Genomic DNA, 14,627 nt, shown 5'->3' on the forward strand with positions numbered 1-14,627 from the left:
TCATAAGTCAACCCCCTCATCTCCGGAATCAACCGAGTGAACCTTCTGGAGTGGAGTGCCATCCCCACCGCCTCATAAATCAGGAGACAAACTCTTAATAATCATGAGATTTGGTATAGAAATCTTGCGTTGCTATTTTTTTCCCCGACCCGACCCCACCCCTAGCTGATGGTTGCTCCTGGACAGGAAGCTCATTCCACGACCTTTGTTCCCGGACAGGAAGCGCATTCGGCCATCACCAACCGATTACTGACATAAGAGCATAAAAACATAAGAAATAGGAGCAGGAGTAGTTGGATCGGTGGCCCTGCTGTCGTATCACTCGCAGGCCAGCTTCACTCTGCTTTTGACCGTTACTTTGCTCAGGTGTCAGATCGGATTCTGACTCGGGGCTTAGCTGCTTTTACACTATAATAACTGTAGCTATTATGCAAATTCACCCTTTGACTTTCTTCTGCCAAGCCCAGGGATGATCCTGGTTGAGATTTCCAGAACTTATGATAAATCGTTACCCCATAATTCACGACTTGTCACGTATCTGTTATTTTCATTAAATATGCATTACCTCATTTTAGTTAACTAGAGATTCTCACTTGCTAACTTTTCTAGCATGTTTGCTAGTAACTTTGTATTTATCAGCTTTGCTGGTAACAAATCAATACTACAGAACTTCAAATAAAACAGTTAAAGGGTATCATGCATTCAGGGAGAACAGGTCCCACCTTCCACTTACACATCTCCTCATTCCACTGGCAGACCTCTTCTCGTAAAGAATTCTGGCACATCTTCAAAATTTATGTCACTTTGAAGATTCTCCAGGTTAAAAAAACAGTGCACAATACAGTATAATAATGTACTCTTTGGCAGGAGAAGTCACAAATAAAGTGTGCAAACATCTGACATTTCAGCAACTGTTGGAAATCCACAACAAGGCCTGGTCCTGGGGCCAACACCATAGGGCAATTACACCATCCGCACCCACCGCCGGTTCCTGTGGAAACAAGTAAACCTGCCATCAAATTCAACATGGCCCCTGCTTTTTGTTTTGACTCTTTGCTCTGTCAGAAAAGCCTTGCGCCTGTTCGCTCACCTGTTTATATGTAGCTGCAGTGTGCCGAGTGAGGGCTCAGTCCCTCTAGTCCAGCCATTGCCGGTTGAAATAATTTCTCCCACAGCCGCACTTCCCTCCACCACAGTCAAATGTTTATTGCCAGCAGCCGCTGTGACTAATGACAGCAGGAGCCAAAAGAAAGCGGCTGCGTACGTGCACGAACTGGCGGGCATTCTCGCCGATCAGCCTCTTCTGTATTGTGCATGTGCAAAATAATCCCTTTTAAACTTCCCTGGTCTGTACCCCCCGCCCCATGTAGCTGTATAAAGGTGGCCTTCAGTGGGCAGTTGGTTTGCTGAAGTCGGCATTTTCAGGGATACTAGTGACTCGGCAAAATAGTGAAGGGAATGATGGTGAGAACAGGAAACCTGGGGAAGATGAGCAGAAAAAAAATCATGACTTTTCAGAGTTGAATCACGCAATTGCAAGTTGGGCTAAATTTTTATTAAAAATCCCATGTCTCGCGAATAATTCACAAGAGTTGGCATTACTAGGGATGCTTCAATTAGCCTCAATGACCTTGGACTAGGGAGGGTCAAAATCAGCATGTTTTATGCTCCCAATAACTATTTTGTGACTCCTTCTGGAAAATCTGTGTGTTTGACAATGGAAAGCATACAGCCAGTGTGTTAACCATCACTGTCTAGGCTCACGTATGAAGGTTGGGGGCCTGTTGGGTGAGCTCCTGGAGGTTAGCTGGCAGTAGTGCAACTTTACCCCAGGATCGGTCATGGCCTTGGGAAGACAATGAGGGAGGAAATGAGACAAATTTGGAGGGAAAAATGTTTCTTCACTGATGCTGTTTTAAAATGATCATTAACATCTGTCTAGGTAGTTAATGAATCCCGGTTCTATGTGTTACCCAAATGAGTGCTCCATCAACTTGGAATTTTTTTGCACCTTTGATCAGGAAATACATAATTACAGCACAGCATACATTTAGTAGCTTACAGCACCCACTTTCAAAGAATTCCGTGTGGGAGGCCAGCTGTATGTTGACAAAATATCACTAAAATTGGTAATCTACTTTATTTGTAAAATTAATATTTGATAGCAACGCTGTAATGAATTTGTTCCTGGGCTGTAACAGCAAAAGCAGTTCTAGGATTAAACTAAAAGCTCTTAACCTGCTAATTTTATATTCCATTCTTTGATGTAAATACATCATTGGATTGCCTGATTTGTATGCTATGTATTGAAATATGAATTCAGCTAATGCTGTTTGCATTTCTCCTCATTTAAAAGGAAATGCTACTGCTTCAGTACGTCCTGGTGACCTGATAAAACTTGCCCAAGAGTGCTGTTACCATAGCAATTGTGCAATTGCAGCCCACGGTGTTACTGTTCTGACAAACGTAGCTTCCTGCTTGGAGAAAGGTAATCTTGAAAAGATGAATGGTAGGGGTTATATTTCTTTGGATTGATTTCAATGATTTTACACGGTCTTTGTGCCAAATATAGGTTGAATAAATATTTTGAATAATAAAACACTTGGGGTGGGGTGTGGAAACAAATATACCTCCCCTCTCTTCATGGAATTATCAACTGAGAAAGTTATAAAATCATTCAAATAGCTATGATTAAATTTAGGAATCTAAATTAGAGAGAAATTAATTGGCATAGTGGTTTATAATGAATAGGACCTATAAGTGATGATGCCATTTATAATGACATTTACACAGTCGAAAGTTGACAAACCACAGAATCTAAATTTTGTCCAATGAGTAGAAGGGAGGAAGGAAATAATTCATGATTACTGGCAGTCCAAGTGAACTGTGAAGGCTTTGGTATAAGAGTGGGATAAATTCTGTATTGACTATTCTGTTTACACCGCAGAACTGGTATAAAATTAACATAAAATGCTATGTTTTTATTACTAATGTTGACTATAAAAGCTGAAGTGTCACTATTGAAGGGGGACAAAGGGTGCCTTAATACTGTCCATAGTTTTAATATGCTTTTACCGCTCCTTTGAAAATGTTGTTACGACAAATGGGCTGAACGATTGAAGTTATGGGCAGATGCAGCCTGCAGCCCTAACAACCATATTTAAATAACCTGTCATGGAGCTTGTTTAAATTTCTAGCTCCATGAGTCAGTGGCACTCAACACTATAAATAAATGTGAACCAGCATGCAGCTTTACCGCTAAGTGCCAATAATAGGAATGTGCTCTTAAGTTCCTTCCCTAACCTGATTTTAAAATGTATTATTTTATTACAGTACTAATAAATCTCAGATTTGAAATATAAACTAGCTCCTTGAAAAAATAATTAAAATAAACAAATTGATTTCCTGTGACTTTCTTTGCTCATGGACAAAAATGTTCAAGAATTTTAAAATAATAAACAGAACATTAAAAATTTACCAAGTTATCCCCAGTTATTTATATTGTTTGCTCTCCATATCATTATTTTAAAATATCTTCAATATTTGGCTTGCAATTCTCAGTTTACTTTTGTACTCAATATCTCTGCATTGTGATCCTTTCTATTGTTTATCCAAAATTATATTTATCTTTGTATTTAACAACCTGTGCTCATATTTTTAAATTACATACTTAACTGTTAACAGCATGGATTTTGATTCAAATATATTTGAATTTTTTTATTGAAGGAATGAATAGTTCATTGTACCTCTCTTTCCACCTTTAAGACGCTCCTTAAAACCTACCTCTTTGACCAAATCTGACCGAATTTCTCCTTATGTGGCTCGGTGTCAAATTTTGGTTTATAACACTTCTGTGAAATGCCTTGGGACGTTTTACTACATTAAATGCACTCCATAAATACAAGTTTTTAAAAAAAAAAAAAGAAATGGAAGAAGGGGTGCAAGTGAATAAGGCTAGACCGGAGAGTAGACCTAAACTGGGGATAGTGGAAAGCCCAGAGTTAAGCATGGGAAGATGTCTGGACAGAAAGCAATAGGGGGAGCAGGATCAAATTGAGCAGAAGACACCAGGATCAGATTTGTGATTGAGAGGGAGTGGCAAGGACTGAGTGATGGCTTCGGAAAAGTTGTAATCTGGTTGCATGGTTACATTGCATTAGCCTCACTATACGTTTGGGGTCTTTGGCCTAGAAATTCAGTGGGCCTTGCGCCCACTTAGCGCCTAAAGAGGTCTTCTGCGCCGGCGGGGTTGGTAGCGCGGAAATTGAGTGCAGCATTAATGGCGGCGGTAGCCGGTAGCGCTGCGCCGGCACCGATGATGTCATCGGTGTGCGCAGCGCCCCGGTTCCGCCCCGACGCCCATATTCAGTTGCGGCCGCCTCTTCCGCAGCGGCCGCAAACAACGTTCGTGAAACACGGCCTTCATGCAGCGTTAGTGGGGCGCATAAAGGTGGAGGTGCGGCCGGCCGCTTTTTCGGCGGCCGCCTGCCCGCACCTCCCTCCCCGGCCTCCTACACCACCTCCCCCCCCCCCCCCCCCCCCCCCCCCCACGGCATTGGTGGCTGATTCCTGCGAGCCTGGCACTTCTCCGTGGTGCCGGGCTCATTTGCCGGCAGAATCCAGCAGCGATCTCACGGCTGCAGGCAGCTCCTCCTTAAGAGAAGGAGGAGGCCTGCAGTACCCCAGCCTGCCGCACCGCATCGGGTGGCGCAGCGGCAGCTGGAGCGCTGAAATTCACTTTCAGCGCCCCAAGCGGAGGCGGGCACACCCTGGAACAGCGCCCGGTTCCGACTTGGGGCGCTAAAAGTGAATTTCTGACGGGCTCCGGGCGCTGCACAAACTTTTGGGCGCAACTGAGCTGGCGGGGCCATACCGAATTTCTAGGCCTTTGTGTATGAGTTGATACGGAGGCTCAGTGGCTGGTGCAATGCAGTTCTTTAGTTCAGAAAGTCAGAACTCAGCTGGTCCATGAAGTACCTATGATGGGTATTCTAAAGTCAGGGATGTTCTTGAATCCTACTGGGGTGTCGTCAGGAATTGTGTGTGGAGTGGGGGGAGGGAAAGAGGTTGAGAGTTAATTGGAGCAATCAAAAGCTGAGATAGGTAAATTTTATTTTTTCTGAAGTTTTTATCCTGTTAAAATTTATTTTTAGCAGAATAGAATGGGCTGGGTGACTAACTTTTGACAGAATCTGAATGCAATTTGGGGGGGTGGGGGTGGAATTATAATTGTGAATGGTTTTGCACAGAATGATCTATGAATAATGACAGTAGGTAATATCAAATTACAAAGGAGGAAAACAGACTTAAATCCTAACCAGTGAGGTGGAAGAAAATTGACCAATAGCTTGATGGACACCAGAAATGTTATTTTAAAGATATGCTGTCTTCTAGTATTTTGGAGACTGACTTCAGTGTAGAAATGGAAACTTAATTCACACAGGTAAATAAATTTAAGCAAATACGACATAATTGAATAACAAAAATATATTTAATGTCTGTACCTCTGTATTTGTGGCATAATTGCCAATAGTGTAAATTGACTCATTTGTAAACTGACTTGAATCAAAAAGCAAGTATGAAGATAGGGGCTCCAAGAGTCTGAACATGCTCTTTTCACCTCTGGGACCTGATTTCAAATCTGTTGGGCTGACACAATAACAACAACTTGCATTTACTTTGTGCCGATAACATAAAACATCCAAAGGCGCATCACAGAAGTACTATTTCCATATATCCTCTAATATCTGAAGATATTACGAACCACCCCAGCCACAACCTCTTCGCCCTGCTCCTGTCCGGTAAGAGATATTGAAGCATAAGGTCTCGTACCAGCAGGTTTCGAAACAGCTTCCACCCCCAGGCCATAAAACTCATGAACAAATAATGTATTATTATTTATTACTGTTTTATTTATTATTACTGTATTTCTATTAGTATTTTTATCATTGCTATGCCATATTTATTCCAATGTTGGGAGGACTCGTAAAAATCAACATTTCATTGTGCAGTACACACGTTTGCTGCATATATGACAAATAAAATTGAATTGAATTGAATATCCTTCCTATAATGGGGTGCCAGAACTGCATGCAATAGTCCAATTTTGGGACCAGGAGGAGGGGGGAATGTTCAGTGGTGACTAGCAGTTTTGAAATGAAAACTAGCCAACAAGATGCAGCAACATGTGTCTAAGATGACAACCAAATGCATTGGTCAATCTGGATCGTAGGTACCAGCCGACAATCTGAACTCTATTCTGATCGCCAATAAGCCAACTTTACATGTTGTGGCTATTTCTTTGTGCAGTGGGTATCTTTTTTTTGAAAGTATAAACTGAAGTGATGTCTTGCACTGCCAAAAGTTTTGCTGCATAAGGCACAACTCTATTCATTTGTACGTAAAATATTTGTGGTGGTGTTTTTTCCCAAAATAACTGTTCACTAATTGGTCGCTAAAACATGTAAAGCTTAATTTATATTGCACATTATTTTGGCTATTAATAAAATAGTATCATCCCCGTCAGTGAAAATCTTGGTTAGAGATTGTTCTTCTGCACCCTGCCAACATCACAATTGGTCCTTCTACTACAAAATTGGACTATTGCATGCAGCTGGCCAAATCAAATGTACGTTATGAAGTCCTGTCCTTGGTGCAGCAGTAGATACTGTAACTATGATTTTGGGTTATGCAGGAGTTGACTTGACTTTTCTGAGGATAAGTCCACTAGTTTCCTTTTGTCAATAGTACTACTGTATTTTCAATAAAGAGTATTAGCACAGGCTGCTATAGTCCCCAACCTCCACCTCTGCCTTATATTTGCAGCACGAGACATAACAAGAGAATGATGTGTATGACTGCCAAGCATGACCTCTAGTTATCATTGGAAGTAGCATCATATTTCGCTACCACCCCAGATATTTTATTTTAATGTTTGCTGCTTGCAATTATTTCACTTTCTTTGCAGATTTTTTGGCTTTGGAACAAGATGCAGTTTTTGCCCTGGAGTCTCTCCTAGTTCTTTGTAGCCAGGAAAATAGTGTAGGAGCACAGAATGCTTTAAAGGTAAGGAATAAGATCTGCTCATGGATGAGTGAGATGGATCACGTGAGAATCCTCTCATCATAGATGGGATATTTTTTGCCTTGTTCAGTATATATTGATACAGTACATTCCTCTCAATTTGAGTTTGTCAGCCAAAAAGGAAGAATTAAAAAAAATATATATAATGCACTTTTTCTCAGTTCAGCACTGTTTGAAATGAAAATGAGAATTTGGCAGTATATTTTAGTTAGGCACACTGGCATGCATCAATGAATTGCAGCCTTCTCTTGCTCAGTCAGTTTTCAGAGTACAGTATGTTATCTTTCAGTGAAGGAATGCATCTCTTTTTTTCCTTCTTGGCAGCATATGTCACTGTGGCTGAGAGGCCACATTAGGTGGCCTGATCTCAGGGTGCTGCTGCTACTGATTTTAGTGCGAATCGCTAGTTTTATTTTTTGCCCCTCCCTTACAAAAAGACACCTGTCTTGAGCAGAGTTATTTGAATTGCAGTTTCAGTAAAATGGATATGCTGCTAGGACTATAAGGAGAGTCGCTTCTTGTCAGGCCTTGAATCAAGCCTGGGCCTCTAACAGCATCGTCTGTCCACCTCAATCACAGCTAAATCGTTGCATGTTAATTGTCTGGAGAATAATATAGTGCGGGGCGAAGGATCCTCAAAAATAAAAATAAACTGTTTCCTCTAGCAAGTGGGCTGGTAACGAGAGGTCATAATTGGCAAAACAGCTAAAGGGGAAATGAGGAGAAATTTCTTCACACAGAGGGTTGTTAAGATCTGGAACGCACTACCTGAACGGGTGGTGGAATCAGATTCCATAGGAACTTTAAAAAGGCAATTGGACATGTACTTGAAGAGAACTAATTTGCAGGTTATGGGGAAAAAGCTGGGTTGTGGGGCTAAATTGGACAGCTCTTTCTAGGAGCTGACACAGGCACGACGGGCCAAATGGCCGCCTCCTGTGCTGCAAGATTCTATGATAAAGTGTAGGAGAGGGGAGAAAATGGGAAACGGCAAAGATATGAAAGGAAAGAAATGGAAGCAGTAAGAAATCATTTTTAATAATAAACTAGGATGTACCATCAAACAGTGGTAGGAGGCAGTGTTTCTGCATTATTAAACTTCAAATATGAACCGCAGATCTTCACCCACCCCTTTATTGATAAAGATACAAACCTCTTTTGTAATTTCGCTCTCAGCCATCCACTAATTACAGCTGAATGCATTGGCAACTTGCTCTCAGTCCCAGACCATGCAGCTGTAAACTGGCTATCAGAGGAAATACAAGATCATCCTAAGGGGAGGCATTCCCTCTATTCCTCCTGGCCTCTCTTCCCTTCCATCTGCCTGCACTTGCCATTGTAGTGCACCTGAGATTGAGAGGTCAGTGTTGTGATGAATCACTGAACACCATTGTACGTATTCCCCTCCCAGTCATTTTTTGAAATATGTAGGATACTGGAGTAGTAAAGATTTGACAATGTTGCAGTGCTCAAAAACTCCTCATCTTATTGTGATTTAGTGTCATTAAGATATTGAATTGCTCTGAATTTGCATGTAATTCTGTCCCTGTTTTATTACTGCTGGCCCCATTTGAGGTTCAAATACACAGAACTTGTTAGCATTTCACATTATAAACATCTGTGGTATAGACTAGTTGATCTAATGCCCACTCTAATTCCTTTGGTTCCCTTTCTGTTTTTTGTCTTCTACTCTTTCAGTTCTCTCTCTCTCTTCACCCCCCCCTTCCTTCTCTCTCTCTCTCTCTCTCTCTCTTTGCCACAGAAACCTGGAGCCTGACCTAGTGTCCTGACGTTCTGATAGTCACTGGGCTGTAAGCTACCTTTCTACACCATCCTCTTCTAAGAAACGAGGGAATTAATTGCAAAGCAGTATTCAAGATTTTCCAAGTGAAGTGGCTGGGAAGGAAGGAATAGGGAGGCCAGGACTGGTAGATGTAAGCAAGTAAGGTGTGGGGTTGAGGAGGCAGGGGTCTGGAGCAAATGAACTGAAAAACTGGGACCAAGAGGCAGGGACAAGGAAGCTGTAGTCTTCCAGGACTGGGAGGAAGGGAATGGAGATGCACAGGCTAGGAGGGAGGAAATAGTGAAGCCAGTGCCTACCTTGGGCTGGGAAGTACAGAGCAAGGAGGTCGAGGCTAGAGGAAAGCAAGCAGAGAGCCTGGGGCAGAAGCAAAATACATTCCTCCCCCTCTTTTTTTTTCCCATCCCTGGTTAATATAAATACAGAGCAAAATCCCAAAATGATAAAAAAAAATTACAGCAGTTATATTTTTTAAGGTAGTATTGCTGCCCGCAAGCCCAGTACATGTTATGAACTAGTGTTTTTTTAAGTATTACTTCTGTAATTTGTGCAACCGTATGAGTCTTGAGCCCTAATTTTATGTTCGCATTGATGGGTGGCCACACTTTGCCACTGCATTCAGGGCCTCCGCCTATTTGCATGGTCCCACTCAGCTAGGAAGCAGTAAAGTCTATGGTGGGGAGCTGGTGGTGGCAAGTCCAGGGCTGGGGGGGTGGGGCAATGACAATGAAATCCAGGGCAGCACAACGGGGGTGGGGGGATAGGCCAGACATCGCGGGGGGAGGTCGGACTTCGTTGCGCTGCAGAAACGGCTGCGTGCGTGCTGGGTTAGGGTCATGTTTTGAGCATTTTGACGGTTTAACCCTCTTCCGCCTGTCATGAGGGGGGGGTTAATATTGAGGCCTTTGTTTCTGTGATTTTTAATATTATGCAACATAGTGCCGTTTTTTCCTGATTATTCTGAAAATGTTTGAATTTGATGATGATGTAATAGGCCGGGCATCTGTGCTCTTGGTGCCTTCATTGGTACTCGTGTGGGGTCCTACAGTATGTTTCTCTGAAATCAGTACATTTGTGGATTTAAAATTGCTCAAATGCTTGTCTTTTTCCCTCTTGCACAGACTGCATTTACTTGCATGGTGAAGCTGATGCGTAGTCGCCCCCACCTGAGCCAGCCAGTGGTTGAGTCCCTGCTGACCCAGCTACATACTGCACAGGACACCGCTCGGATTCCAATGTGCCATTGCCTTGCAGCTATCGCAGTGCAGTTGCCTATCTTGGGAGAGGGGATACTAGGAGAACTAATGGAGCTGTATAAAATGATTGGATCTTCATCAACAGACAAACAACAAGAACTTCTGGTAAAAAATCTCTAGATTTATTTTCTGAGGGCAGTGCATTTGAAAGGAACATGAGTACTTCAGAGTCTGGTGTTATACAAGAAAATAATGTGCCAGCTATATCGCTAATGGTAAGTAAAATCACAGAAGAGAATTCTAGAATTTTACAGCACAGAAAGAGGCCATTCAGCCGATTGCACCTGTGTCAGCTCTTTGAAAGGGCTCCTATGGCACCTGACCAAATACCTTTTAAAAATCCACATAGACAGCATCCTCTAAATTTCCTTCTTTGAATACACTGTTATTTTATCAGAACCGTATTAATTTGTCATTCATAATTTGCTTTTTACAAATCCTTCCTGGTTGACCTAAATTAACCCATGACTTTCTAAGTGAGTGTTTTATCCTATGTTATGGCCTCTAGAAGCTTACCCACTACTGCTGTTGGCTGGCTGTCTTTAATTACCTGAATTATTACCTTTGATGAATCAACCCATAAAATCTGTATTTTTTAAGATATTAAAGATAAAGTTAGGAATTATTATTTTGAAATAATGGCTTAAGTAAAAATTTATATTTAACTGAGAATCAATCTTTGTTCTTTTGAAAAGTGACGCATGAGCCTTTGATATACAACTCTCATTTAATTTGACAAATGAATTAGATTTTTTTAATTCCCAAAGAATGTTTGTATTTCGCCTTCCAGGTAATTTTTGCTTCATCGTGCTCTTCAAATATATAATTGTTTTCAAATATAATTGTTTTCTCAAGAAGTAATAGTTACATTGTGTTTATGCCTCCAGGTTCTTCACAAAATTGCCACTGCAAAGTAACACCAAAACTAATTTGACTTGTCTTCAGATCACTTATGATTTCAGCTTTTGGTCACCTGTCCAAATATCTCCTTATTGGCTCATGTCAAATTATGTTTGATTACGCTACTGTGAAGCGCTTTGGGATGTTTTATAACATTAAAGGCGCTATATAAATGTTGTTGTTGATTATTTTCATAACCTTTTGATCCACATGCTCTCTCTCTGCCTACCAGGTAGCATTGGCTACAGTCATTTTTGTAGCCAATCAGAAAACTTTGTCTTCTGAAGTCAAAAGTGTCATAAAACAACAATTGGAAAATGTAGCTAATGGCTGGACAGTTTACAGGATCGCCCGGCAGGCGTCCAGAATGGTGAGGATTTTTAAAAATATTTTTCAATATCAATAAATGAATTTTAGCTAAAGTTTAAGTCTAAGCAAATATTCCACCAACATTTAACATTTCAACATTTCAAAACCTGAGCTTTGTGAGGAGCATCTGTCTCTCCTGAAAGTAACTTGGAAACTGGAGAATATTCTCTTCCTTTCTTAAGGTTCCCCCCTGCACATTATTCTCTGCCTGTTGAACAGTACCCAGGGCTCTTTCAGTATTGTTCTTGAGACAGTGCCAAGGAGTACATGAGAGCTGCTTGGGGTGATGGATTTTCCCTCACTGAGGATATGTGCTGGCTGTATTCAAACAGGTAGGAGTGGTAACAAACAAAGGTAGTCTCCTTGTGCCCCTTTGCTTGAGTGCTGTCCCTATTTTTTTTTTGAAACCTCCATCACCCTTCTCCACTGTTCAAATGTCTTCTGCCTGGATTCTGCCCAAGATTACCCTGGCCAAAACCACAAATTACATCCACTGACTGCAACCATGGTGCATTATCCTTCCTTATCCTCCTCTATCTCTCTGCAGCATTTGACAAGATCAACCATGCTGATCTGTTATCCCTCTAGTGCCTCTCTGCCATTCTCCAGTTCCATTGAACAGCCCTTGCATGTTTTCATTCCTGCCTCTCTGAAAGTAACCAGTACACGCCCAGCAATTATTCTCTTTCTGATTCTGTGTTGTCACCTCTGGCACTTCCCTGAACTATATGATCATCTGCGTGCTGTCAAACTGACTGTCCAACATCATGTCATAGTGAGTCCCAACTTTTCCTCTTCACAGTAGAGGATAATATATCTGACATTCCAAGGAAACTAATAAATCATGGACTGGAACTCACCTAAAGTTAAAGTAAGCAAGAAAGCAGTATTAGAAAAAATAATGGCACTAAAGATTGACAAATCACAGGACCTGATGGTTTCCACGCCAGGGTTTTAAAGGAAGTAGGTGAGGGAATTGCAGATGCTTTAGCCATAATCCAAAATGCTCTCGATTCCGGAATTGTCCCTTTTTGATTGGAAAATTGCAAATAAAGTTCCATTATTTAAGAAAGGTGAGAGAGAGAAACCAGGAAATTATAAATCTGTTAATCTAACATCTGTTGTGGGGAAGTTATTGGAATCTATAATTAAGGACAGGGTGACTGAGCACTTGGAGAAATTTGAGCTGATTAGAGAGAGCCCATATGGATTTGTAAATGGTAGGTCATGTCTAACTAACCTAACTGAATTTTTGAATGAAGTAACTAAAGTAGTAGACAGGGAAATGTCTATGGATGTAGTTTATATGGACTTCCAGAAGGCATTCGATAAGGTTCCACATAAGAGACCGTTAGCTAAAATTAAAGCTCATGGAATTGAAGGCAAATTCTTGACCTGGTTAGGAGATTGGTTAGGTGGTAGAAGACAAAGAGTAGGGATAATGGGTATGAACTCAAATTGGAAGGAAGTGACTACTGGTGTCCCACAAAGATCTGTGCTGGGGTCTCAACTAATCACTATTTAATAATGACGTAAATAACATATTATAGAGCCATATATCCAAGCTTGCCAATGACAAAGATAGGTGGCATAGTAAGTAGTGTGGACGGGAGCATAAAATTAGAAATAGACATTGATAGATTAAGTGAGTGGGCAAACCTGTTGCAGATGGAGTTCAATGCAGATAAGTGTGAGGCCATCCATTTTAGACCAAACAACAACAAGGATAGATCAGAGTATTTTTTAAATGATGAAAAGCTAGGAACAGTGGAGGTCCAAAAAGATTTAGAGGTCCATGTACACAGATCACTAAAATGTAGTGGTCCCAGGTACAAAAAATAATCTAAAAGGCTAATGGAATGTTAGCCGTTATATCTAGAGGGCTAGAATATAAAGGGGAGGAAATTTTGCCACAGTTATACAAAGCCCTGGTTAGACCACATCTGGAGCACTTTGTACCGTTCTGGGCACCGCACCTTAGAAAGGATATATTGGCCTTGGAAGGAGTGCACTGCAGATTTACCAGAATGTTACCAGGGCTCCAAGGGTTATAAGGAGAGATTGCATAAACTAGGCTGGTATTCCCTGGAATATAGAAGATTAAGGGGTGATTTCATTGAGGTTTTTAGGATTTTGAAAAGAATTGAAGGGGTAGATAGAAACCTTTTACACTGGTGGGGGAGTCTAGGACAAAGGGACATGTGGACCCTTATGGACGGTCCCTGGTAATTGGGTAGAGGGGAGCAGGAGATGGTCAGCAATCTGAAGGGCGGGGGAAGAAGCTTGGGTCAGCATTCGGTTTTGGTGGGGAGTGGGCGCACGCAGAGTCAGGAAGGCTGGGGGGGAAGGTCTGCACTGGTAAATAAGCTCCATTTGCCAATCGGGAGGGGGTGGGAGGGAGAGGCTGGGGGAGGCCCACTGCTTCCTTGAGGAGCCTGGGGGAGAGCACTCCTGTTCCTCCTGGCCCACAAGGAGTTCTGAAAGAACCACTTACCTTGTGGAGTCAGCAGCTCCCACTTCCGTTTCACTACTGAGTTTCCCAACCCCCGGGAAACCCATGCAGCACGAGATAATTTCAAATCGGGCTCCCAATTACACTGTGTAATTTAAATGTTAATAAATGTTCCCACGGCGGGACACTCGGATACCCCGATATCCCCTGCCATAAAAATGGCGGCAAGCGCCTGCGCGGCGTGTTGTGATCGGGTTCCACAATTTCACTTTTTAACCCCTCTCCCACCCGTCGTGGGGGAGGTTAATATCAAAGCTATTATCTCCCAGGCCCCAACTCATTCATTTTAAAATACTTATCCTCATTTTATCATCCCTTCATGGCCTTGCTCCACCCTATCTCTGCAAACTCCTCCAGCCTTGTTTCCCCTCGCACCCTTTGTCCTTCTGACTCTGGCTTTTTGTGCATTGTTCCTCCCTTTACCCCACCATTGGTAGAGCCTTCAGCTACCTCTCCTCTAATCTCTGGAACACCGCCGCCTCTCCATTTTTCTCTCCATCTTTTATAAACCTTCTCAAAACCTATCTATTTAACCAAGCTTTTTGTCTCCGCTACTAATCTTTCTGTCCATGGCTCAGGCATCAATTTTCCTATCTTCCTATTTTGTTTCCTCCTTTTTTAATGCACATTGGACTGTTCTCTCCTGTAAAGGTGCTAATAATAGAAAGTGCATCCTCCCAATTTGTAGCATGACGCAGTATTTGTG

The 14,627-nt window shown here is 41.9% G+C and overlaps 1 protein-coding gene across 1 annotated transcript in view; it reads left to right on the top strand.

Moving 5' to 3' along the window:
• ints7 (integrator complex subunit 7) overlaps window positions 1-14,627 on the top strand; it is a 92,917-nt gene that overhangs the window by 49,622 nt on the left and 28,668 nt on the right. The window contains exons 9-12 of the mRNA XM_085981271.1: window positions 2,357-2,488; window positions 6,968-7,065; window positions 10,006-10,245; window positions 11,273-11,410. Of these exons, the coding sequence (XP_085837397.1) occupies window positions 2,357-2,488; window positions 6,968-7,065; window positions 10,006-10,245; window positions 11,273-11,410 (608 nt within the window). The remainder of the gene's footprint in view (window positions 1-2,356; window positions 2,489-6,967; window positions 7,066-10,005; window positions 10,246-11,272; window positions 11,411-14,627) is intronic.

The sequence above is a fragment of the Somniosus microcephalus genome, chromosome 3, assembly GCF_052327205.1.
Source record: "Somniosus microcephalus isolate GS21.2 chromosome 3, FLI_Smic_1.0, whole genome shotgun sequence".
NCBI lineage: Eukaryota > Metazoa > Chordata > Chondrichthyes > Squaliformes > Somniosidae > Somniosus > Somniosus microcephalus.